The sequence below is a fragment of the Barbatula barbatula genome, assembly GCF_947034865.1.
Source record: "Barbatula barbatula genome assembly, chromosome: 3".
Taxonomy (NCBI): domain Eukaryota; kingdom Metazoa; phylum Chordata; class Actinopteri; order Cypriniformes; family Nemacheilidae; genus Barbatula; species Barbatula barbatula.
The window spans coordinates 8,877,995-8,905,085 of record NC_136764.1 but is presented as its reverse complement, the minus strand read 5'-3'; the positions used below and the strand labels follow the sequence as shown (position 1 = coordinate 8,905,085).

Genomic DNA, 27,091 nt, shown 5'->3' with positions numbered 1-27,091 from the left:
GCTGTGAACAAACGAAAACATTTTTTTAATATTGGTCAGACTAGGAGGTCATCTTAAAGCCCAGGAAACCAGCATATAGATTCTTCTTTCAGCAGTGTCGCTTTCTTTTCTCCTCGATTAACCTAAAGCACAAACCTGACCATTTTATGCATCGACGTATATATATATTCAGTTTTTGTTTTTCCACAAGACTTCATTTTGCAGCCACTCTTTTTCATTCACTGTCCCTTGAGCTTTTCAGGCAGTCTGTGAAAATCACTTCTTCCGGAATAGGTCCTCTTCATGTGTTTACATTCTTTCATCTTGTTTCATCTCTATAGGCAGTGGCCATTTCAGTGTTTCTGTAGCCTAATGCATCCTCCCTCTTTCTCTCCGTCTAGACGACTATAAATCAGAGCTGAGGGAACAGTTGCCGTTGATTGCTGGCTCCGCTGCGGCTGGAGTGGTCTTCATTGTGTCTCTGGTGGCCATATCCATAGTCTGTAGCAGGTGAGATTGCCTTCATGGAAGCAGATGTATGGCTGCTGGTGCATGATCCTCATTCACTTTAGGAGAGACAGCCGGTTGTGTTGTCTTTTAGAACGTTCTTAATGTGCTTCTGAATGTGTTATTACAAAAAGCATTCAATAGTTGTGTAACTCAGGCCTGCCGCAAATTATTTGGTGGTTGCTGCAAATATTTATCGATACTGATGCTGTGTTGACACCAATCGAGAATTAAGCATTTTGCGTGTCAATATCGTCTTCCACGAAAGGTTGAAAATATTTGTCTGATCGCGTGACTCACGCAGGAATTATGCACATTTCCCGTGAGTAATAAAGAGCGTGGAACCAGATTGTTTGCGTTTAGAGTGAACCCAGCATTAGTTTTGACCATGACAGTAATCCTGTCAGAAACGCAGAATAATCATATGTTCAAATATGGAAATTTTGACCTCGGAGCTCTTGCCAGGAGCCCAAACAGTATTTGGAAACACTTCAAAAGCCTAAATCATTTATAAAACATTGTTTTCATTTAATGAATTGTTGAGAATTTTTGGTTAAATAAGTTGATAATAGTTTTCAGATGTCTCTTGGTCTGATATTTTTTTTATCTATATTGCAATTCAAGTCTATAGCTTAAGTATCTAAATGTGATTTGGGACTTTGCGTCACATATTTACATTTTTTTAGGATTCTGAGATGTCCAGTTATGTGTACTGCCTTTATGGTGTAATCCTCACATGAAAGGCAATCCCAAACTCTTAAAAGAATGTAAATATCTCATACCAATAAACCAGGTTTTAGTCTTCTTCTGTATGTGGGCTACTGATGTTGATGGGCGAAGTGATGCGGTTCTTGTAAATTGCCAGCAATTCTACCTTTATATCCAACATTTAAATGACAAAGGAATACCTAAAACCACTGTACATAACTGAAAACATCACTGAAGACACCACCGATCCGTCCCAAAGGCTCATGACTAAAACAAACCCACATCAGACCAACAAAATACCTCTCCAAACACATGTGCGACTGAGAAAAAGCCCTGTTCTCAATTAAATATAACACAGTTATTCAGATTCATGCTTTATTTCATTTTGTTAAGAAAATCCAAATGTGATAATTAATTTCTTATCTCTCTCTCTTCTTTAGAAAACGGGCGTACAATAAGGAGGCCATATACAGCGACAAGCTACAGCACTACAGCACCGGCAGAGGTGAGTAAGCCACGATACTCCTCCTCCTTTCTTTTATACTTGACCCCGCCCCCTTCCTCCAGGGCAAACCTATCCTGAAAAGCACTTTGAAGTAGGGCAAAACAGAAGGAGAGGGATGTGAGGTACAGGAGGTGCCGGAGGATGCTGTGTAGCGCTGGAGAGAAAAGAAGGGATGACTTCAGGCCCTAGCGTTTTGTTGATTTTAAAACTAAAGCGGCTTTTCCTACCAGTCAACTTCTACCATTCAAATACCAATCAAAAAAGCTTCAGGCTCATTAGAAAGCGAGAAGTCTTTCTCTTTCCTCTCTCGTAACCTCTCAGAGGATTTGGTGGGCGATCTGCGAAAATTTAATTAATGTAAGTGCAGACGGCAAAGTAAACAAATGATGTGACAGACAGACTCGAACATGAAACAAACAATTTACAAAGAGGAAAGTGAACATAAGAAAAAACACACGAGTATGAAAACATGATATTGGTGTCGTGAGGAATATTTGGGTAATTACTATATTAAAATGTATCCGTTCTTGAATGTCAATGCATATGACGTAAAACAAAGCTAAGGGCCCTCAACTATGAATATAATTGGAAGAAATGTCACTGGACTTTCCGACACTGCCCAATATTAGCATTAGTAAGACGTGAAGAACAGATAAGCTGCTGAAAGGTGTGTGTGGAGTATAGACTTTAAGAGCATTTTCCCACCAAGGAAATTGAACAAAACAAGCAGTAGACAGGGATGTGCTGGTTTTCGTATTACATGATGCAAAACCACTGAAGTCAGTTTGACCCTCACGACACAATCCCAGATGGACTCATCCACCTTCTCAGATCGCACACACACACACTGTTAAATGTAAATGGATGGTAATTTGTGTCAGCATTCACTCTCTAAGTGCTCCAGATGTTGCTGGTGACTAGTCTCCACAGATTCACTACCAGAAAGTTTATTCATGGTGTGACCTTCCGGTCCTGGCTTTCGGACCAGTACGCTCCGGTTCAGGCTTAGTTCACCTGGTTCAAGTTTGACATCTGTCTGTGAATGCTAATGCATCGTGTAAATTTAAGAGGACAGGTAGTCTGCAATTCCTGACTGAATTAGGCCGCGGTCAGACTAGAATTTGAGCATGTAAAATTTGTTCAGACGGTGCTGCGAAAATGGGCATGAGCGATTCTTCCGTCTTTTACATTTCATTGACGTTTCTTATCTTCTATTGGTCTCACGCACTCAAGTGATGCAAATTCGCAGGTCAAACTTAAACTTTGCTACGCATCGAAATGCGAATTATCTTCGGACGGGCTTGCGTTTCCGGTCTGACGCATTCGCATGCGAAAGTTATTGGAACGAAAAGTCAAGTGTGAACGTGGATTTGGTCATGTCACCTGTACAGATGAGAATCATGTGACAAATGTACACATTTGCATTTATGCATTTGCTATTGTGCAATGTGACTTGTAGTGCATTTATGGCATTTTATCAACATGTGTGTTTATGGGGAACTCGTGACCATTGGGTTGCTAATGCAGTGTCTGCCAATTGAGCTACAGAAACACATGAAAAATCTGTTATTCTATTATTCTTTATTTCAATTTTTTGCAAATGTTTTATGCCAATTTGATTATTTAATGAATATCTAAAAATGCTTGCTTGCTTGAAACGTTTCTAGTTTTATGATTCATTACATGCTCTCACTTTGTCCATTTGTCAGTTTTTGCCAAATCACAGCTCTTTCTGTGCTTTTATTTAGCTGATTTAAAACCACTGTTGTCGAGCTAGTCATTCAGATGGAATCCGGAAAGAAATGAAACACGTCTTTCTGGCTCTCTGTAATGAGCACCCTAAGGATCTAAAAGACCTAAATTACTGTCAAGGAAAACGTTTTTGTGTAGAAATCGATGTAAAAGCTAAGCGTCGAAAGTCACATAGAAGTACATAAAGCATGGCTATTAGATGGATGGATCACCCCAAAATATAATTATTTACTCACACTCTTGGCCTTTCAAAACTGTGAATTTCTTTCTTCTGCAAAACACAAGAGAGAAATTTTAAAGATAGTTGGTTAATTCATATAAATGTTTTGGTGAGCTATCCCTTTAATACCAGTCTCGGCTGATAGATCAGTGAGGTGTGGCTAATCTGATCTAAATATGCTTCCACTGTGTTGAACGATAAAAGCACAAAAAGGTTGATTTTCTCAAAGCTTCTTAACCCGAGATGGAGTCTTTGCTCTCGTATCTGGACACGTCAGAGATGGCTTTTCTTTCAAAAGCTCTGAAACCGGGTGATTACTCAGTTCAGACATCTTTGTATGTGTGCAAATCTACATTAACATTTGCGCATGCGGCTGACGCTTTCGTCCAATTTCAGTGCATTCTGTCCGTCCCGTTTGAATTTCTCCAGATAAGGCGGCTGGTTGTTTGTGTTTGGTCAAAATTCTGCTTAACGTTTCCCCAAATAGGATCAAATAGTTCTAGACTGAAGCCCTTATGTACAAGTTTTTATGGTTCAATGTCTCCTCAGGGTTCCTGGACGTACCGTTACTGGAGAATGATGCATTCGGGTCTGTCTGTCTCTCAATGTTCTTTCAAGGGTTCAGTGGATAGGAAGAGCAGTAGTGTTCAAGACAATACGAAATAATAACATATACAGCTGAGAAAACATTAAGAGACCATACCAAATTTTCATATAACCAGCATTTCCAAATGTATTTTGGCCCTTCCAGTCAGTGTCTGTTGAATTTCAACAAAATCAAACCTCAGGAGTGATGTAAAGTCATCCAACAGCAATGTGAAAAACTGACAGCATGACAAGACACACGTGATGAAAATCCAGTTTATCACATAAAAGAATAATTTTTAACTTTTCTAAATACATGTACAATATTGTTGCATTTCTTAAAACTAAGGCTGTTTACGTTAACGCATGCGATAAATCCTTTTCAGATTAACGCAGCGTCCGATTATTTAGTCATTCTTTGTCTAGCGTTATAATATACAGTAATCACCCTCTTATTCATGTAAAGGCCTTTAAACCATTTAAGCGCGATTTGAAGCTTTGACGCGTTCAGGGTAGATAGACAGCTTCTAGCTGTGGGATGCGGCACAACGCAATGCTTGAATGAACAAAAACACACAAGATTATTCCAGAAAGGTCGTTTTGTCAAGCATTTTTTTGTTAAATGAAATCCTAAATGAATGCAAAGTGTTTATATACAGTAAGCCACCACCCAGAGCACCATAGCAACACCCTAGCAACCACCCAGCACCATTAAAGGGCAGATTTGCTAAACAGTCAGGCAACACACATATTTTCAGTTTTTTATGTGATTAGAAATATTAGAACAAATGGAAAAAAATTCCATACATTCATGAATTGTAAGCAATAAGATGTGGAATACTGTAGATGTTCCATGTAGCTTTATGTATTTTCTTCTCAGGTGTTGTCAGTAGAGTGTGCACAGAATGGGTCATTATTGTGCTCGAAGTCTTTCTGTATCACGCTGAGTGTCGTACCCTCGCCTCCGCACCCTCCACAACTGAGTCAGCGTTCACCCTTTCCTAAAGCATCCGCAGCAGACAAGCTCTCGCCCGTGTCTTTCAGCTTCATTGCATCAGCTTTCACACCTGCTTTGGGGTCTTTCACTTCCCGCTTGAGCTGGCGTTATATACATTTGGTTTGTGTGGGTTCCGGTTCCTCTCTGATGTTTGTGATTGGATTCTGTATCCTCTGTATCACACACACACACACACACACACACACACACGCACGCACACACTGATGTTTACTCATGAAGTTTCATCTTCTGCCATTGAGAGCGGTTTGATAGTGTGTCGGCTTTATCTGTTTATGAGGTCCTGTGGGGGATACAGGCAGACGAGAATTTGATTCGGCTCTATCGGAGAAACCGAGAAAGACAGAGATTCGCTGCAGCTGTCTGGTGCACCCACTGCTTATAAATGATGTCATCGCCAGGCACCAATATGTATTGCTTTAAAAAAGAAAAGAAAGAGAGAGAATAAAGACTGTAATTACTGGCGGTAGATACAAATTATTGTAATAAAAAAACAATACATCTTATGTAACTTCTTGTTAAACAAAGATTTTATTTAGCTTAAAAGCATTAAAAAGTGCTCAACATAATTTGCTTCCCGTCATTTGCTTTTGATTAAAATGTAACCAATTCTGAATAAAAATGGTTCTCAATTATATTTACTCTGTTTCGGTGTTTGCATGAGAAAACGTTTTTGTTCTCAAAGGTGATGGGTGTTTGTAATAATTTTGTATAACCCCTTTTCCTATTTCACTCTGTTTTGGATTGCTTCTTGTTAGATTGGTTTACTCACTGCTTATGATTTCGCTTCAATCGCATAGTAATAGATTAACCAAGATGCTTTTATAATTCCACAGCTTCTTCTTGAAATGAGTTTTCATAACCTGTCAGTAAATTTGTGTGATTGTTATTTCTTCTAGAATTGACTCTGAGACCTGATCTGTCCAACTGCCACACGCCCATGGGTTGCCCGACCCTGCCTGGCTCTCCTGGGATGAAGATCTACATCGACCCTTTCACCTATGAGGACCCGAATGAAGCCGTGAGAGAGTTTGCCAAAGAAATCGATGTCTCGACGGTCAAAATCGAAGAAGTTATTGGGGCAGGTGTGTGATGTTTGTACATGGTGATATGTATTCTTGTGCATCAAAATCCTGCCAAAATGAATTTATTTCAACACCCAAAATGGGAAAGTCAGTCCCTATTATCTCATTTTTACCATTTTTGTAGATTTGATCTCAATTGTCAGACGCCTATCCTTTTACAGTCTGCATAGACACACACACACACACACACACAAACCAGCAACCTGGAGGTCTCTGACATTTTTACCGTCTCCTTTGAGAGTCACGGTGGAAGATGCATTACAGTCTCGCAGTCTGCTCTGGTCCAGAGAACTCCGGTTAATCCACTCATGCACTTCATATGGATTTCAGACGGATAATTCCAAATTGACTCAACCATTTAACTCGAAAACTGATATGAAAGTTGAAAGTTTTTTTTTGTTGCTTCAAACCTTTTACTCTTTCGTCCCTTTTTGCCCATTTTGTCTTGAGCTTTATTGATTTGTTAACAGTCCACAGATATTGTAGGGACAGTCACCATTTTGCAACCTTGTGTTGAGATGATAAATGTCAAAATGGTAAAAAGCTAAAATTCTAATTTCTGTGAGATTCTGACAGTAATTTGGGATATAGCCTGCAACCCTTGTCAACAGATGTTCTGGATATAGCCTAATACATGTTGAGCACTATAAAACATTCCAGAAACATTGAAATACACTCTGTTTAAAATGAAGGACAATAATTGTATTAACAAACTCTGTTTTAACTCTCCAGGTGAGTTTGGGGAAGTCTACAAAGGTCGACTCAAACTGCCTGGGAAACGAGAAATCCACGTCGCCATCAAAACTCTAAAGGCGGGCTATTCTGAGAAGCAGAGGCGGGACTTCCTGTCAGAGGCGTCAATCATGGGCCAGTTCGACCACCCCAACATCATTCGTCTCGAGGGCGTGGTCACCAAGAGCCGGCCCGTCATGATCGTCACAGAATTCATGGAGAACGGAGCTCTTGACTCCTTCCTCAGGGTAAGTGCAAGATCCCAGACATGCCCCCGTCTCTGTTTTCTCTAACAATCTCTCTCTTTCAAACCCATCCTCTGGCGTAGAAAAACATTGTGCTTAATCAATGTTCAGCCCATTTTTTCCCAATCTCATGGATTGGTTTTCTTCTAGCTTTGATCTGGTGTCACAATAAAAGGGCTCTTTGAAGTCGGCTTAGAAATCCACTACATCCGAGTAGCGTCGCCATCGATCCACTCCCCATCCCTGTTTGTTGTCGTGCGTTCGGTTCAAAGGCATCCCTTCAGTTCAGCAACATGGCGGCTAGGTACAGAAGTTAAGGCAAATGTTTCGAAGGAGCTGTTCAGGTCCCCCGCTGTGTGTTTTAAGCACGTTTCAGACACGACTACTGGTGAGGAGAGTGAAAAACAGATGGGAGCATGAGAGGAAGGTGAAGCTAACTAACAAATTAAAATCAATGTGTCAAAGAGGGAATGCTTCTTTCATCGTCACGTAAATGCACAAGATCTTCGTTTTCCTGAAAGATTAAAGCTTCTGTTTTTGTATGAGCAGATGATTTTATTAATTTGCCTTTGCAAGATGAAAGTTAACCATATCTTAAAGGCTTGTTTGATATGATACTAATTGCAAGGACAGTTTTTTGCCGAACAAAAATAAATTCAGCTTGTGAGCCAGCGCTTCTTGAGAATTGACCTCTTGGGGTAAAACGGTGGAGTCAAAACTGTTTTACGAACTTGGATTTGGTATCTTGATGCGCACCGAAGTTGTATAAACAGTACGATTCGTGCTGACTCCAGTACGCTTTGCAATGTATATGAAAGCAATTTCACCTGAGCTGTGAATGTGAAGTTTCGGAAACAGCTGCAGATTGGCATAATTGTAGTACATTGTACTAAGTAACATCCAGAGACAACTGATACAATATAAAAAAAGACCTGCAAGGGAAAGCAGTAGAATCGAGATTTGTTTTGGACCGAGCTATCCAAGTGTAAAAACAGCCTTAGTTTGAAGACTGACCTCACAGAGCATACAATACCTTGCCCTGAGAGTCCGTCATGCAACGATTGCAATCTGGTATGACAATAGCCTCAGATCCTCCTTGCAGCAACAGAAATTTAGATATATACATAGATATCTTCTCATGCTGAGAAAACAGAGAGGTAGATAGGGAGCGATGGTCAAGAGCCTGTGAATCGAAAATCTACTGTGGTTGTGTAGACAGGGCTCTGCAATGTATCATAATTGATTCTCAATTTCAATTTTGACTTCACACGTTTATGAACAAAAGATAATCAAGGGAAAAGAATCATTGTGCCACACTCAGTTTCGCAAGGATTGTATACTTTTTTCTTCTGTTTCAGGATAAAATCACAGCGCACCATTTTCCATTACAGCAGCACACTTGTGCCCCCTCTCTAAAATCTTAACCAACTTTCAGTTTATTTTTATTTTACACATATATATTTAAATGTATGCATTAATACTATCTATTTTTGCAAAAACGTTCTGTAGAAACAACTGTTGTTTATTTCATTTTACTTTTTATATGCATAAGGACTAAATTTGACCTTTTTTGTTGAATACACTGTTGTTAATTATTTATTAAATTATTTCCGTATTCAATTGAATTATAATCTTTATTTTCATTCAGTAATCAATGTTGTTTTGAAGGTCAATGCATAATCATGTCTAATAATTTTGATCTCAAAATGGCCAAAATAATCATGATTCAGATTTTTGTCACAACTGAGCAGCCATAGCAGTGGTAGAACCGTGCTGCACAGCTAGGCATGAGGTGCCCAATAGGACCTCATGTCAGTAACATCCTTTATTGATCTTCAAACAACATTATAATCAGTCAAAGGCCAAACCTTATGCCTAACCATAACCTGGTGAACATCTTGTGATGTTTGTGCTTCTGTGTCGATGTTGCAGCAAAACGATGGGCAGTTCACAGTGATCCAGCTGGTGGGGATGTTGAGGGGTATCGCAGCTGGAATGAAGTACCTGTCAGAGATGAACTACGTCCACAGAGACCTCGCCGCCCGCAACATCCTGGTCAACAGCAACCTGGTGTGCAAAGTCTCAGATTTCGGGCTGTCCCGCTACCTGCAGGAGGACACCTCCGATCCTACCTACACCAGCTCACTGGTAAGACATTGTTCAGGCATGTCAAGCGATTTCATTTGAATTGAATGGGAAATAGGTGCCATGTTTGGCACAGTAGCTGGAGATAATTGAAAAAGGCAAGAGCTGTCTCATTTCCTGTGACCCTGTGCTGTTGGCCCTCATTTTCTCATGCACTGGTCTCATTTTCTCATCAATTCCCTAAAATCCCTTCCAAAAATCACCGCATTGTCTTCCTGACAGGTTGTCAGCGAAAAACCCCCCATTTAAATTCTAGACGTGTTTGATCACCGCCAAGTGATGGGACTTCCAATGGCCTGCCTCCCAAATGGAGCACTCAGAGCTCACAAATTCTCTATTATGTATCATTAATAGGCATCCAGGGCATCATTAGCCCTACTGTGCTGCCGTTGTTTAATATTAATATGAAATACTATTTTCTCTTGACACTTAAAGACTTTCTATTCTGAACTTTTGATATTTTTGATCTTGTGGATTTCCCGTATTGGTAATTACGAATACGGGAGTGGGCTGTGGGCGGGGTTCTGATAATTTGTTGTCTTTCATTTTACCTGACCCTGTTATGATTCGTGTATTCCGACCGATTTCAAAGCCCCGGTGCATGCAGACTGTTAACGGGGTCAACGGTTTCCAAGCGTAACGCCACTGCACAACAGCCCTGGGTCGCATTCTTTTACCGAACGCGTTTTATATTCACTTCAGGCGACTCTGTGAAATTTCCTGTGCATTGTAAGCAAACAATTTTGCCTCTTTTACACTCCAGTGGTTCCTCGATGGCATGTAGCAGAGACGTCGGTGAGCAGAGATGTGAGGAGGATGATAAGGAGAAGGAGGGACCGACAGGGAATGTTTAGCTAGCGTTACGTCTCTTAAAATGTGTGAAAGCACATTAGGTCCAAAAGCAGCTGCCAATCATGAAACAGGATATCCCGCGGTGACTGCTGATTGACAGGAACATGCGGCGAAGGTGTGAGCAGAGGTGTGATAAAGATATGACTTTCCTGTCTTCCTCACCGATGGTTTACAATTTAATTACCCCCCGGGTATTGCTTTTTTCACTTGTTTACTAGCCCTATTTTGGTTTTGATTTTGCGACGTCACATTCCGTGGCACAATTTTTAACATTATTGAAGCAAAACAACAATTGTAAGATTATTGCCAAATGAAGTATGGTATGAATGGTCAGGTCACATGGCGAATATAATCGTATAAAGCGCAAACGTTTCTTTTTGCTTTTCAAAATGGTTTTGTGGAGTATAAATTCTAGAGAGAAACATTAATTTAAAACATTGTTTTATGAAGCAAGTTGTTTTAACTTATTAATCCCAAGAGTTGTTCATGTATAACCGTAAATGATTTGGACTATATAGAGTATAACGCAAATAAAAGTATATGTATACAGACTTTTAACTCTAATTTGTAATATGGTTGTAGAACATATATCTAATCGCGAATGGGCACATACCGTGTCTTATGTAAATAAAACCATATTTGTTACGGTAAATAATTCTTTTGGTATATTGTACTTTATATTGTATTTTAACTACAGTAACTATGTTTTTTAGTTTAACTATAGTAAAATCATGTTTTTCTGGTTTGAGCTGTAGTAAAACCATGGTTCATTTTCGCAAAGGGTATTTTCATACATTACCAAGTACAGATCGAGATAAAATTGGCTTTTGCTCTCCAGTTAATAAAGTTGACAGGTGCGTTTTTACAAACATTACTAAGCCCATTGCTTGGTTCGCATTGCCGGCAGTAAGTCGGACCTGTTCCCAGTGCATGTCGGACTCCGGCAGGGCTGCCCTTTGTCACCGGTTCTGTTCGTAATTTTTATGGACAGAATTTCTAGGCGCAGCCGGGGGCCGGAGGGTGTCAGGTTTGGGGACCACACGATCTCGTCTCTGCTATTTGCGGATGATGTCGTCGTGTTGGCCCCTTCAAACCAGGACCTTCAGCATGCACTGGGACGGTTTACAGCAGAGTGTGAAGCGGCTGGAATGAAAATCAGTACCTCCAAATCCGAGGCCATGGTCCTCAGTCAGAAAAGGGTGGCTTGCCCACTTCAGGTTGGTGGAGAGTTCCTTCCTCAAGTGGAGGAGTTTAAGTATCTCGGGGTCTTGTTCACGAGTGAGGGGAGGAGGGAACGGGAGATTGACAGACGGATCGGTGCAGCTTCTGCAGTAATGCGGTCGATGTACCGGTCCGTCGTGGTGAAGAAAGAGCTGAGCCGCAAGGCGAAGCTCTCAATTTACCGGTCAATCTACGTTCCTACTCTCACCTATGGTCATGAGCTTTGGGTCATGACCGAAAGGACAAGATCCCGGATACAGGCGGCTGAAATGAGCTTCCTCCGCAGGGTGGCTGGGCGATCCCTTAGAGATAGGGTGAGAAGCTCGGTCACCCGCGAGGAGCTCGGAGTAGAGCCGCTGCTCCTCCACATCGAGAGGGGTCAGCTGAGGTGGCTTGGGCATCTGTTACGGATGCCTACTGGACGCCTTCCTCGGAAGGTGTTCCAGGCCCGTCCGACCGGGAGGAGACCCCGGGGAAGACCTAGGACACGCTGGTGGGACTATGTCTCCCGGCTGGCCTGGGAACGCCTCGGTGTCCCCCCGGAAGAGCTGGAGGAAGTGTCTAGGGTGAGGGATGTCTGGGCATCTCTGCTTAGACTGCTGCCCCCGCGACCCGGCCCCGGATAAGCGGAAGAAAATGGATGGATGGATGGATACTAAGACCATTGTGAAAAGCTGCTCCCAGCTTCAGTTGACCATGGAATTAAATGGGCTAAGTGTCATTTTTCTACTAGAAGATTATTAACAGTTGATATTTCTATAGATGCTACGCGCTTTTTTATTTTGTGTCAGTGTTGCCTATTTTACAATATTTTACACTTGTTTAATACAAAGCAAGTTGCTGTTCTCTTTGCTTTTGTATCAAAACCTCAATGGAGAAAATATGAATCTTTTAAGTAACATTGATTTGTATTATTTTTAAGAAGTTGTGAAAAGCATGTGGTCTTTGTTATGAGTTGCCTTGGATCTGACCTCTCATATGTTAGAGGGTGTGAAGTGTGATACATAGATATTACATGTTTGTGTAATTGATCCATGCCTGGTGCCCTCTCCTCCATGCCCCACTCCCCACCAATGTTTAGCTGCATTCAGGGCCGTTTCTCCAGAGGATCGACAAGATGATTGATTTATCACATTATCAAGCCGCCTGTTTAATAATTCTAGAGTACGCGAAAGATTAAACGTAAATCTAACAAATATGAAAGATTCGCTAAGAAAACACCTCAGATGTTTTGTAGTCAATATATATTTGTTTTCATATGATTGAACAGAATTCTATCACTGACCTACAGTCAACGGCAATCCATTTTTTAGTTTTAAGTCATTTTCATATTTCTCACTCCATGAGTGTCACTTTTTAAGATGCTTTGTCAAGATAAAAGCAGGTCAATAAAAAACGCTTTTCAAGACCCCTACATTCAGTTTAATTCCAACTCTCCAGCTGTTTTGTCTAGCTACCTGCTCTCAGTAATCTTTGGTTAGGCATTGCCTGAAGAATGTTTCTTATTCATTCATGTATTACTTTAAACGTGTAAAAATGACAGCCCAATCATTTGCATAGATAAGTGTGCATTTGTGCAATGAATATTATCAATGCCATGATGTGCCTTTGATGTCATATTGTACTTGACACACAGGATCCGTCTCTCCTTCCTTTCATATTTTTTTGCATGTAGTGATTCGTCATGCGAATTGTCAGGTAATCGTTGGCTACGCTTTGAAAGTTGATGAAAAGAGTCAAAGCTGAAATTGTTTAAACTTAGAGCGTTAAACGCAGCATCGGGGAAAAGCTGTATCTTGATTCTGTGTAACATTGATGTGAGTAATGAGAAAAAAACTTTAGGGTTTCTGTTCCTTTGATGGCGGCATAGAATTTATTCAAGGATTTGCTGAAGACATGATGGTTAATCCCCTGTGATTCACACACAAATCCACACACACATCCATCCAGTACTGTTCTGTCACACTGTTTGACTGTCTGTTGGTTTATCCGTCACCCTGTCGATTCCATTACCAATTCATCACTCTGTGTATTTATCCAATATCTCTTTATTTTACAGCAGGGTACCAGCTTGAGTCAGAAAGACGGTTGTCCAAACATTGCCCATCACGGACTATGGTTGACTTGGCGGTAGAATCTGAATGCTGTTCAGAGACAAACTTCCTGGCTTACAATGCAGAAATAGAGTCCTGTTGAGGTTCTGCTTGTTTTGTAGGATCTCAAGGTATCAATAGTGATTAGGTCTTGTCAGCGCAAAACAATTCTTGTTTTTTCCCTTTATTGTACTCTTCCTATACCTCTCACGCTAAGAGGTTTGGTGTGTATGGACACATTTAACCCTTTCAAGTATAGTCAAAATCCATTCGGCACACTCCAAAGACACTTTCTTTCCCCAAACAGGAGGATCTCTGGTCCTGAAGGAGATGACAGTGAGAGGGAAGTGAAATTGAATGGAAAAAAATAAAGAAATGTCCTTCACTTTCTCAGCAGGAGCACAGAAACATCCCTCAGTCTGCTCGTATGACAAGTGCAGCAGCTGCGCTACAGATGGAAAGTAAAACTATTTTCACTGAGGTGGAATATGAATGTGTGACACTCCCGGCCCCCTCTGTCTTCCACTCTTTCACTTCTTTTATCTGAAGTTAAGGATTGTGACATTCTTTCATTTTTCTGTTCACCATTTCAATTCTATACTCTTTTTTTGTGATTCTAGCTTGAGACGTTGAAGTCGGAAGTCCTGTAGCAGCTTTGGTATCACTTAGCTTCAGTCAAGATTACGATGTAAAATGTACTATATCTTTGTGATTTTTGGGAATCTGTTTTGAGAAGATGGCAACGGCTTACAGAAATTATATACCTAAATCATAACTAACAGTTTTAAACAAATGTAAATTAAATAAATCACTAATAATCGGCTCTCCCTGTTAATCATTAGTATTTACCCAGTCACTTTTACTCAAAAGTCACTGACTGCAGCTGTAATGTGTCAGAGGAGAACTGGCACTCCTGGCTGAGACTAGTTTCTCCCCATTTTGTTTCTCTATTTATTCATCATTGGAGTTTTGGGTCCTTGCCAATGTTGCTGTGTTGGCTTGCTCACTGGGAGACTGCTGATATTAGATTATCTGCTGCAAATTCCATTAACATGCTTTTATTAGGATGATTCTCTCTGTTTGTACTTTTTCTTCTAATTTTCTTCTTTTGCTTTTTCATCTAACGCTGCTTTGAAACAAAAAACGCTTTATAAATGAACTTGACAGATTTTAGCGCTGGATGGCCAAAGGTTTGTAGACACTCACATGTATAAAACCAGTTTGTCTGGGCACCTAAATACAACGAATATTATTGCATATGGTATGCAATGACACTGTGGGCACGCAGCCCAAGTGTTTTTGCTAGTTTCAGCCCAACGCAGATCAAATTTTCCTGCTTGCGCACTTTAACCTCTCGGAAGACCTTCATTTATTATATTCGCATATATATTTGACAGTCTTCTGTACTGCGCCACTGAGTAAAACGTGTACCTGTTTACCCTTCTTTATCATCCCTGATCTCAAAACGGAACCTGTTTACGAGTCCTAATAGTACAAAACAGGATTTAGAATAAAAGTCTGTCTCAAGGTCAGTGTGAACTCATTCATTCTGAATTAAGGTTCATTTATGGTTTGCTGATCGCCGGATTTGTATTGATCGCCCGATTTTACATTTCCTAAAGACGGTGTGACACACACATCAGGATTTTGAGGGGGTTGCTAGGGTTGCTTTACGATTGCTAAGGGGAGAGTCTTAGCGCAGTGTGATTCTGTTGTTAGGTTGTTCTGGTTTGTGTTGGATGGTTACGGTTGTTGCTAGGTGATGTTAGGTCAAAATAGAAGACCCTGAGTCACTTTAATTCCCCAAGTGATCCAAATGAATGTTTTGGAGGAGAGATGTGCCAAAGTTTAAAACCCAGACAATAGCACCTGCATGAACTTGACTGTAGTATGCAGTTTTTCATGTTTTTATAGGTGAATTTTAAACCGTGAATTCAATCAGTTTCTTGGGTTTATATGGCCTTGACTCATCCCTGTCTTTTAAAATGTTAACAGCTTGCAGATTTGCTTGAGTTACGGCTGAAATCTCATAAAGAAATGAGATTCGCTTTACCGCACATTTACAATCCGTCCACAAAGGTCATGATTTAAACATGATATCTGACCTGTGACCTTTGACCCTCAGCGCGCCGTGTGACAGCACTGTTGGGATCGAAGTGAAGAAATCTGCGACGTACAAGTGTTCTTTCATTTAAGCACAAAGAACTCTCGAGGGAAAAGAGAGCGAGCGAATCACGGAAAAAAGAGAATACTTAACCCGGTTTTGAAAGACAAGGTCATAATCTAATATAAAAAATCCTGAATAGAAAATCGAGAGAATCGGATGATAAAGGATTAGGTGAGCACAGTTTAATTTGCACGTACCCTGCCGGGCGTCTGGGTGGTGACGGGGTGGACCGGGACCTGGAAGAGGGGTGTGAAAGGTTGACGCTGCGTGGTTAGCCAGCTGGTATCTGAACCACCTCCCCTGACGCTCAGAATTGCCAGTTGTCGTCATAGCGCCGCAAATTGGATTGGAATTTTAAATTAATGCAAGCGAAGGATATATAGGCAAATTAGATCTGTATGGACCTCAGAGAAATCAAATGCCAAGGGTTACAATTTGAAAGCATTTAGACAGTGTGATCTATGATTCGTCAGTTTTGTAGCTTTATTGGTCTGTTGACAACAGCCGAAAATAGCTGTAGGCGGTATGATTAAAACCATATATCACGGTACTAGTAGATTTATACCGTAGCGATTACTACCACATCTGACACCTGCTTTGTTAAATTTCAAATCAGTACCTTAGATATGAAAATGCAACCTCTAAGAGATAAAGATTCGCTCTAGATTTATCTATAATACCAAAAACATTCTGCTGTCACACTTTAAATAGTCCAGTTCACAAAATGTAAACACTGAGTTCGTATCGACAATGTGACCTTCTCTCTGTTCTCTCTTACTTTTTGTCAGTTTCAAAATTTTCTGGCTCTTGTTTTTAGAGATCTAAAAACATGCTGGTGCGGGAATGCAGACTCATTTCCCGTGTAGATTGTTTGTGTTTGGGACATTAAACAGAGGTGGTACAGCTCCTTTTTTGTGAAGTGTCTTTTGTGAAATTTTGCATTTTGTGAAGTTGTGACACGTGGAGCGCTGTTTTACTTTTTGTATGCAGGTTCCTTTTCTTCATATCATATTTATTAGAATCAGTGCATATGAAAGCGAATCTGTAGCGTGTTGTTTTTTATTTATTTTCATATTTTACAGTATTTTGTTGACACCTTTTGTAAAAGTTGACCATATAAGTTGTCCCCCTTGCGTGACAGTCCAAAATGTATTTCTCTCTACATGCACAAGAGCGCTAAACCATACATCCAGGATGATGATACCCTCATCAGTGCTCTGGTCCTGTGCGTTTTGTCAGCGGTATTTCCTGTCATTTTCATTTCATCTGGCTGATGTCAAACACAGGACTGAAATAATTGACATCATTAGATTGAAACATAAAGCATGTGGTTTTTCAAACCAGAACCGTGTGTGTTTTATCTCTGTGTGTGGGAGTGTGTGTGAGGGGAATTTTAAAACAAGCTGCTGTCAATTTTAATCAGTGTGGCACACACAAATCCAGCCTCAGGTAGACCAATTACAGACAGACACGTTCCGGGGACGAGACAAGACCCTCCTCTCTCTCTCTCTCTCTCTCTCTCTCTCTCTCTCTCTCTCACTCACGAATGCACACACACACACTTCTCAGATTTTGTACTTGTTTTTGTGTACTGAGAGTCAGAAAGAGCTGGGGATCGAATGATTTTATTGTTTTCTCTGTGGTGCTTTGTAAAGCAAGAATAATTGAATTCCGTTGTGCGGAATTTTAGTAATGCAAATGCGATTCATTGTTTGCAAATATTTATAGTTTGCGGTGGATGTAGAACTCAGCGATGCTGATGTTCAAAGTCCCTCGGTGCGCATTTGTTTTGTTCAAACTAAATCTTTCCCTGTTGTCCATGGGAAAGTGATACGCTTTGATATTGGATGGTTAAGTGTGCATAAATGACTTGAAAAAACAATGGGGATACAAAGCGAGCACATACACGAAATGGCATACATACATTGCATCGGTAAATTTGACCTCTTCTGTGTTTTTTCCTCAGGGTGGAAAGATCCCGGTCAGATGGACCTCACCGGAAGCAATCGCATATAGGAAGTTCACCTCTGCTAGTGACGTATGGAGTTACGGTATCGTCATGTGGGAGGTGATGTCCTTCGGCGAGAGGCCCTATTGGGACATGAGCAACCAAGATGTGAGTTTCAATTGGAACAGACTGATTGAAAATGTCAGACTGCGTAAAGCGATCGTTCACCCAAAAATAACAATTCTGTCATTTCTGTCACCCTCATGTCATTCAAAACCTGACTCTTTCTTCTGTTGATCACAAAAGAAGAAATTGAGAAGTGTCTCAGTGGTTTTGTGTTCATACAATGGAAAGTCAAAGAGGGTCCCAGTTGTTTGGTTGACAGTGTTTTTCAGAATATCTTCTTTCGTGTCCTTTCAGGTTTGGAATGACATAAGGATGAAGTTTTTTTTGGCAAAAGAAAATAGATAATGGGAAATGTACTGCACAGCAGTTACAGTGTGACAAACTGTCAGCTTTGTAAAGGTATTTTCTGCAAAGTGTGTAAACTTCAAATTTTATGTTGTTTATATCAGATCGATACAAAATTGTTCTAATGAGAACATGGATATTTTTGTTGTTAGCAGTTAGCACCAATAACAGAAAACCAGGAGCAAAACATTACAAGCAAAAAAACTAACGATCCAATTATTAATACTGCGTATCAAGCACCGTCTGTAATGGTGGATAATGTCCTTACAGTGATGGAACATCTGAAACTGTCGTCTACACTCCAGCGAGTGGACAGAGACTGTCTGTGAGTGAATGTGATACTGGTTAGCGAGCGGGAAAACACGGAGCAGATAAGCAAAATCATTGGATGTTTTAAGGAGTGTTAACAGATGTTGAGATCTTTAATGGCTGCCTGCCCGGAGGTGGGGATGGGATTGGGGTTGAGAGGGACACCTTAGAGGATGAAGGAAGGAGGCAGTGGGTCTAGCCACCGGACCACCCCGTCCACAGCCCTCGTTCTTGGTCCACTGTAGACAGTCTTTTCCTCGTTGTATTTTTTAGCTTCTGACAAACATTTTCCGTTAAGATTTTAAATATATCAGACCCGTTCTAGCATGTCTTGATGATTTTCAGAAAATCCTGCGAATGCGAACACAAGTTCTCTAAATCTTTTAGGATACATTTAACACATTAAAGAGACTAAATGCTCTTACTGAACCCTGAGGAATGTAACGACGGAGAAACTAAAACAAAACATTGAACACAATGTTCATTCAAAAAAAGAAAGATAAAATGGAGGAATTAATGTTCCTGCTGCACACTTCATACAGTGACTATAGCTATTCACACAAAAATCTCACATCTACCAAAACGCATAAAACTCCAAAACGGCTTTAATGAGATTCCGACAGTCAACAAGTTGTGGATGAGTTGAAAATAAGTTCATTCAACCTATAACACACTTTAGCGGATCAACTATAGCCTGAGGTAGATTTTTGCACTAATTAAATGCCATTTGAACGTATAAAGAACATATCAGCAAACAGCAGAGCATTTGCGATGAGGAACACACACAGCGCTCAGTGGGTGATCATGGTCTCATTACGGTCCTGTGGAAAGCCCTCAGTCATTGCGGAAAGAACAGAGCATATATTGATCTTCAAATATTTCGAGAACAAGAGCTCTGTATTGGTATGCAGAGGACAGACTCTCTGTCTGTGTGTTTGTCCAGAGGCGGACAGAAAAGTCCCCAATGTCTCAAAGATTTATGGTTGTTTATGGGTTGTTTGTGTTATGTTGGGATGTCTATAAAACACATATTTGTTGCTTTTCATGTGTGCTAAATCAACTCAGTTTATCCGTATTTTTGTGATGTTGTAAACAGGTTTTTGTATTATATTCTTGTGTGTGGTGAGGAAGGCGGGACGAGAGCCGTGACGTGGGGCCGGACATATGTTTAGTTTATGTATGTTTTATGGCCGGCAGTCTACCGTGAGGTGGCTGCCGGTTACTTCCGTGTTTATTGTTTATTTAATTAAAGTTTTATTGTTTGAATGTTCGCCGGTTCCCGCCTCCTTCCTTCCCTTATAACGAACTTTATTACATTGGTGCCGAAACCCGGGAGGAAGGAGGGGCATGCTGTCGAAGAGCCCTCACTGCCGAGGGGCATCGTGGTGCGGAGGAGTTCGGGCAGCGCGGACAAGGGATGTCCGCCGGTGGCTGCCCGAGGTGGTGGTGCTGGAGCAAGAAGAATCGGCTGGGACGGAGAGCCCGCTGCCGTGCTCCTGGGCCGAGGTGGGATGGCGGCCTTAAGGAGGGAGCGGAGGGGTCGTCGCCGTTGGCCGTGGGCCGGAATCCTGTGTCCAACAACCATGAGGGTGAGGAACAGGAAACGGGGGACCCGCTGCTGGCTGCCCTCACGCCGAGGGCCATCGCCAACCGCCAGGAGGCGGAGGAGGATCGGGCCGTCCCCCGACGTCCAGCACTACCGCATTGCACCGCGAGGAAGAGCCTCTCGGCTGGGCTGAGGACCAAGCGACAGCGTGTCAGGGAACCGGACACATTTTTTTTCTTTTCCTCTCTCCCCTCTCTCGTCCCTGTCGCTACGGGGGCTCCCGTCTCCGTTCTTTCGTCTCGCCGGTGCATACCCCCAGGCGCCGGGGACTCCGAGACTGGCTCCCAGGGGGGGAGTAGGTGGTGCCCCCCGGCCTGTAAGGGGTGGTGTGGGTATGTGGTGAGGAAGGCGGGACGAGAGCCGTGACGCGGGGCCGGTGGCGTGAGTGATAAGTTCAAGCAGCTGTGCGCGCACCGGTCCCGCATCTTATCACGGAGGAGATTGGGAGTTTAAAAGGACGATCGGCAGGACTTTTGACGAGAGAGGACCGGGCCCGGATATATGTTTAGTTTATGTTTGTTTTATTGCCGGCAGTCTACCGTGAGGTGGCTGCCGGTTACTTCCGTGTTTATTGTTTATTTAATTAAAGTTTTATTGTTGGAATGTTCGCCGGTTCCCGCCTCCTTCCTTCCCTTATAACGAACTTTATTAAATTGTGCATCTTCCACAATGCATCTCTTCAGAATCAATTAGGTGTTTCTGTTGCCATCATCTCAGGGGCGGTTCTTTTTTTATTCATTGTTGTGTGATTGTATATGTTTAGGTGATCAATGCTATAGAGCAGGACTACAGACTGCCGCCCCCTATGGACTGCCCGACTGCACTCCACCAGCTGATGCTTGATTGTTGGCAGAAAGATCGGAACGCTCGGCCGCGCTTCACGGACATCGTGAACACGCTGGACAAACTCATCCGCAACCCAACCAGCCTGAAAGCAGTCGCTAGTATACCCACGATGTAAGCCAAACGAACACTTGCATGTTTGTTTTTATATGGTGGGGGGGCTTCATTAACTTCTACTGCTATTGAAGAAGTTACAGCATTTATAATTTAATAAAGACTGCAAGATAGCAGGTGCACAGAATGTAGGTTTTGTTTTGTTGTACCCCATCACGATGACAAAACTGGAAAACAGCTTGGTGTTCATCTAGCGAAATTGGTTAAGCGTTGTGTTGACAGCTCAAAGTTCCGGGGGTTTGATCCCCAGGAAACACACATACTGATATAAGAATGTATAGCTTGAATGTACTTAAAGTCACTTTAAAAGCATCTTTCAAATGTACAAGAAAAATGTGTCATTCTGACCGTGCATCTTTCTCTCTTTCTCTCTCTCCAGTCCATCCCAGCCTCTGTTGGACAGATCCATTCCCGACTTTACCACCTTCAGTTCTGTAGAGGACTGGCTGAGCGCCGTTAAGATGTCTCAGTATAGAGATAACTTCCTTAACTCGGGCTTCACGTCCCTTCAGCTCGTCACCCAGATGACTTCAGAGTGAGTTCATAGTCCAAAGCATGTTTTAAGTTCAAGGTCAAGATTTTATTGGATCAACATGGGATTTTATTATTGTTAGCGTAGATCTAACCTGTCGAAAAAATTACTGTGGAAGATTCACCATTTGGCTTTTCGAATATGGTAAACAACCGAGCTCGCTCCTTGGTCCACATTTTAGATCGACCTCAGCTCAACCGTTTTATCCAACTAGAAACGGTGTTAGCCCAACCCAATCAGAAGCATGTTTTAGATTTATATGGATAGCCGTACACGACTGCGAAATGCAACCAACGGCTGACCCCGTCCCTTTCGAAGCACAACGGTGCAGCACAGGACCAAGATGTCGTCACGTTTTTGCATCTTTGCTGAAGGAGATAACACACAGTTTTTATGAAACGTGCTCTGTAGGGTAATTTGTCCCGCGGTGTATGTAGATAGAAATAGCTCCTTCTAAGGTATAGAAACATAACCCTTCATTATGTAAGGCCTTTATACAGTACACCTCCGAACACACAGTTATTTATATTTTATTGCATTTCTGTCAATAGATCCTCCTAAAAACTACACACAGCACCTTTAATGCGGATTGACTAGAACGAACCAGTGCTTATTAGCTGATGACACTGTTAACAGCCATTACATCAATTGTTATGTTTACGACATTTATGTGTCTTATTCAGCGGGTCTGTCATATCATTAAATTTGAGATGAAATCTAATAATTGGTCGAATTAGTTGAGTTAATGTGTTGCCTTTTCTGTTTATCCGGTATGGTAGGCGTAATTAAAGCTCTCTCTGGGTTACAAAAGTTCAGACGCATTGATCAGAGAATGCCGGGCAGTCAAATGTGTCCACAAACAGAGCAAACATATTTAATATTGATTTTTAGCCGGTACCGGGTGTTTCGCTTGGATACTTGCGGATGTGTTTAGACTTGATTTTGACTATTGAACAAACAGGTGGATATGCGTTTGTTTATGTTGAAGCACAGCTCCTGATGTTTTGTTCGTGAAGAGAAACGTAGTGAGGTGTACGACGCCTCTGGCGCTGTGATTAACGTTGTTGTCGTTCACAGAGAGGGGCTGCGCTTAATTAGCAACATAAGTATGAACCCGAGCGTAAACAGGAAGTTAAATACAAGTGGCTTTCATGTGCTTATGCTGTTTGCGTTCACATATACAAACCAGTGGGGGCTCAGTTTCTTCTCTCTGTCTGTCTCCCAGTTTGTCTCTTATTAGTACAAGCTGTTATTTTTCTTAAAAGACTCTGCTCCGATATCAGCAGAGCGTTTATTAAGAGTTATTTTGTTTCTGTAATTTAAAGCAGGCAAAAGGGTCACCTAAAATGACCTGCTGTGACAGAGCTGTTTTTTGGTGTTGATCTAATTGAAAATAAATGAAAACTAAACTTAAAGTAAAATAAAATACTTTCGAACTATACAGCAAGATAAAAATAATCCAAAAGGAAATTATATTGGTAATATTGATGTAATATATAAATATGGATTTTGCTTCTTCACAGGGACTTGTTGAGGATAGGTGTGACTCTGGCCGGCCATCAGAAGAAAATCCTCAACAGCATTCAGTCCATGCATCTGCAGATGGCACAGTGCCAGACGGACACTGCGCTGGCATGACTACAGGGGCCGCCGGACGACGGGCCGGGCAGCTTGCGGGAGATTTACCAGCGGGTGAGCCCAATCCCATCGGAGCGCGGCAGAATAGAGACGATCATCCTGATCTGAGAACGTTTCAGGAGAAACATCACAATTCCATATTCAACAGAGCGGGCCAGGACTCTCCGGGATTCACAGGACGTCTGTTAACATGTTGGCTAAGACCAGGAAACAGAATGTCCACTTGACTATCTGTTTAACTCTTCTGACTACATTTACAGGGAAAACCCAAGAAGCCGACTATTTTGGTCTCCGTCTTGTCACTGTTTTGTGTCGGACACACGATCTACATTTTCGTTATTGTCGACTGTTCAAAAACCAACTATTCAAGTTCTTTTCTCCGGTTCCAGATGTGTTCGTTCTACCACTCTGCTTCCCACTTACACTACCTGTTGATCTCGGAATGGCTGACGTTGATAAAGGACATCCTGTATGCCTGCTTCCCACCCCTCGGCCATACGAGCGTAAATGATGTATATCTTTAAATAAATGCGTATATCTTCAGAGTAAACCTTCATATTGAAGGTGAAGTGTAACGGACTTGTATGTAAATACCCACTTCTTTCGCTTGCATTTTTGGCAATGTTGCTTACCGAACAGACCAGAACTGCCCGCGAGGCGACTCAAGATTCTGGAAGGCGTCGGGCGTGACTCCACGAGTGCGATTTGGGATGAACTCTGACTCTTTGTCCATGTTGTGTAAATATCAGTTAGTTGTGTATAAAATGGTGAGAAAAGAAATACTATAGGTGAAAAAAGCTACGCATTCAGGCCACTAAACGAAGCAGTGTTTATTGTAGGTGTTCCCATGCTCTTGAGCACTTGCGTGTACAGCTTTTCTTTCTTCTACCTATTCTAGTTGTTCTTGTTAGTTTTGTGTCAGAGTGTTTGAATGCGTCGACTAGCGTCGGGTAGGCCACCCGAACTAGCTGGTTCACTTAAATGTAGTTCCACTGTTAATAAGCTGTACTAATGTTGGTCTAACAGGGTCTCTAAAATCGCTTATCTGTTTTCCAAACATGTGTTCACATGATAAGCGAACCGAAAGGTCACGACAGGTAATAGACGGACGCGGAGCTAGCTACGTGCGCGGGAAAACGCAGATCAGACCAAGTTGCTCTCTCAGCGTCAGATATTTCTCTGACATTGTTAAATGCGGTACATGTTCTCCGTTCCATCAGCTCTACAATTATTTGCATGCATGTCTGGATGTAACATCTGTGTGACCCTTTAGAAACAGATGCCTCACAACACCCCATTGAGCACATTCTACTTATCCAGTCAATGAAACACTCTCTTCGCACACACGGATGGTTCTCGCATTCTGGACCATGCTCAGTTTATATGTTTGGTTGCCATAGAGAAAATAGTTTTTAACTGCTTTACCTTTCATTCATCTGTTGAAGTGTGTGTATGTAGCTCAGGTTGTAGACCTGCCAAAGGTCCCCATGAGCAAAACAGCTTAGGAAACATAAATGATGTATAGATGAAAATCTAAAACTACATCAAGCTGTGTGATAATTAGGTTTAGGGTGATTCAAGTATTTTTATCTCAGCATAAAACATTAGAAATCAGTGGCCAATGAGCGTGCATGCGATGCGTTTGATGAATTAGCCGCTACGTTGTCTGTAAGTTAATGAGTCTCGTGGTTTATGGTTATTGTCTAAGAGCAACATACACACGTAATCCATCATGCAGATATACCCGAGGTGTTACACCTAATTGGCCACAATGAATTTCACCATGGCAACCAAAGAGTGTATTGCTTCTTTGTTAAAGATGACACATTTCTGCAGCTTCTGTTAATGGTGCTTACCTTCGGACAAGCACACACAAACATGCGCACGCACGCACACACTTGCATAAATTGTACTGGAACTTGTGTTCCCTTTCGAAAATTAACCATGGTTTTACTAGTTTAAAAAAAACCTGGTTACTGCAGTTAACCCATGCACTCCAAAAAGTCTCATAAAATTAAAATTCACGTAAAATAAAACCTTTTTAGTATTTAGAGTTTTTGCAGAGTGGTTACCACCATGGTTCTAATACAAAAATCATGCCAATTGTAATCAATACACCAAAAAGCCATGGTTACTGCAATTTTACCACAAAAACCATAGTTCATTTTCATTAGACTTTTATTGCGTTAAAGAAAAGTGCTTCTTTATATAAAAACACTGTGGGCAAATTCCAGTTGTGTTCCTCTTTTATATAAACGAGAGCAAAACATTAAAATGTCTCTTCATGTGCTGCTGTGTGAGCCACCGGCTCAATTAATGCTCACTAAGTATCTCCGCCCTGTGCCTCTCATGGCTCGCATCCAGTTCGTTCGCTGTGGGGTGTAACCAAGCTGTCCGTATGGCCCCGCTGAAAAATGGCTGACTCCCTTCTCATCCCCATGGAAGTGCTGGGGAGGGCGGGGCCTGCCGGCTACCTGCCGACAAAGCAAACAGACTGCGGAGAATGGTGAATGAGCCGGGGTGAGAGAGAACAAAAGAGCGATACGAGAGGAGGAGACTGTAGCCAGTCCAGGGCGAGAAAGGGAGTTAGGAGGAAAAATGGAGCATTATCATTTGACCAAATAAAAATAATGCAGAGGGGATTTGGTTCTTATGACAATTGGCATAGTGTTGATCATCTTTTAATCTGAATCGTTTCCCTTCACTGACTGCTTATAAAGCCCTAAACCATTACAGATGTAATATGTGATTTATATTAGCATATGTACATTAACAGATTGTTTGTAATGAGAATGTGTCCTTTTCACCATGTCTCTCTTCAATTATTTAAACTCTTTATGTTCCAAAAAACGAAAGCGTTAGCCTGGCACCATCGAAATCTAGGTGTTGTTCAGCGGCGTCTTCCTCCGTTTGAGTGTTGAAGAAACGCCAGGGGATGAGACGGCGAGCGGAAATGATTCCAGTCAAATTGTATCACTCTTTGCCTGGAGTTTCGACACATTCTGGAATCTCGTGCATATTTGGCTGAGGATCAGTGGCGATGCCGTTACCGTGCCAACTGAAGTCTGAGCCGTGTCAGGTGCATGCGTTCACGAGCACTGCTCAGACTTCACAAGCATGAACAAAAATGCGTTCGGAACAAACAAAAGCTTATCTGGCACTGCCTGTAGGAATGGGCCTGTGATTTTTTTATTTTTTTTATTTTTTGCAGTTTATATTAACTGCTCTTTAAACGGAACGTTCATGACGAAGTGATGGAGCATTACTTTTGGCAACCGAGATGGAGAGGGGAGAAAGTCAATGGAGAGAGAGAGAGAGAGAGAGAGAGAGAGAGTGAACTGTTGCTGAAACTAGCATGGCATGGATTCTAGCTCGCACTGTTCTGTAGATACTGAGAGAAGGAAAGGCCCCTCACCCTGCCAAGGCTATATAGTTACCACTTGTTTCTTGTGATGAGTATGTCAGAGTTTAAAACTGTAACTTTCTGAAAACTATTGTACTGAAATGCACTCAATAAAGACCTTGGAAAAGTTGAAATAAAGCTGGCGTGGATGAATGTGTGCGTCAGGTCAGAGCTGCAGATGAAGCAGCACTGCCACATATCAAAGATTCATTCATTATAAATTAGTTTTTGGATCGTTTGTTATTATTTGTATTATTATTATTATGTATTTATTGCTTCCTGCTGTCATGTTGACCCTGCTATATTACTTTGTTAGGCTTAAAGATAAAAGTGAGACGTTTGGGTTTATTTTTTCAGGCTGTAATGATTTGACTAACAAGGCAGTAAATTCATAGCTGTCCAGCGATACTCTACTT

At 41.6% G+C, this 27,091-nt stretch overlaps 1 protein-coding gene across 1 annotated transcript in view; it reads left to right on the top strand.

The window, feature by feature from the left end:
* ephb1 (EPH receptor B1) overlaps window positions 1-26,800 on the top strand; it is a gene marked incomplete at its 5' end in the record, with an annotated part of 173,947 nt that extends 147,147 nt beyond the window's left edge. Inside the window, 9 exons of the mRNA XM_079453230.1 lie at window positions 381-489; window positions 1,635-1,699; window positions 6,171-6,356; window positions 7,089-7,336; window positions 9,266-9,481; window positions 17,778-17,927; window positions 20,909-21,102; window positions 21,482-21,637; window positions 23,158-26,800. Of these exons, the coding sequence (XP_079309356.1) occupies window positions 381-489; window positions 1,635-1,699; window positions 6,171-6,356; window positions 7,089-7,336; window positions 9,266-9,481; window positions 17,778-17,927; window positions 20,909-21,102; window positions 21,482-21,637; window positions 23,158-23,272 (1,439 nt within the window). The 3' untranslated portion in view covers window positions 23,273-26,800. The remainder of the gene's footprint in view (window positions 1-380; window positions 490-1,634; window positions 1,700-6,170; window positions 6,357-7,088; window positions 7,337-9,265; window positions 9,482-17,777; window positions 17,928-20,908; window positions 21,103-21,481; window positions 21,638-23,157) is intronic.
* Between the last annotated feature and the right edge of the window lie 291 nt (window positions 26,801-27,091).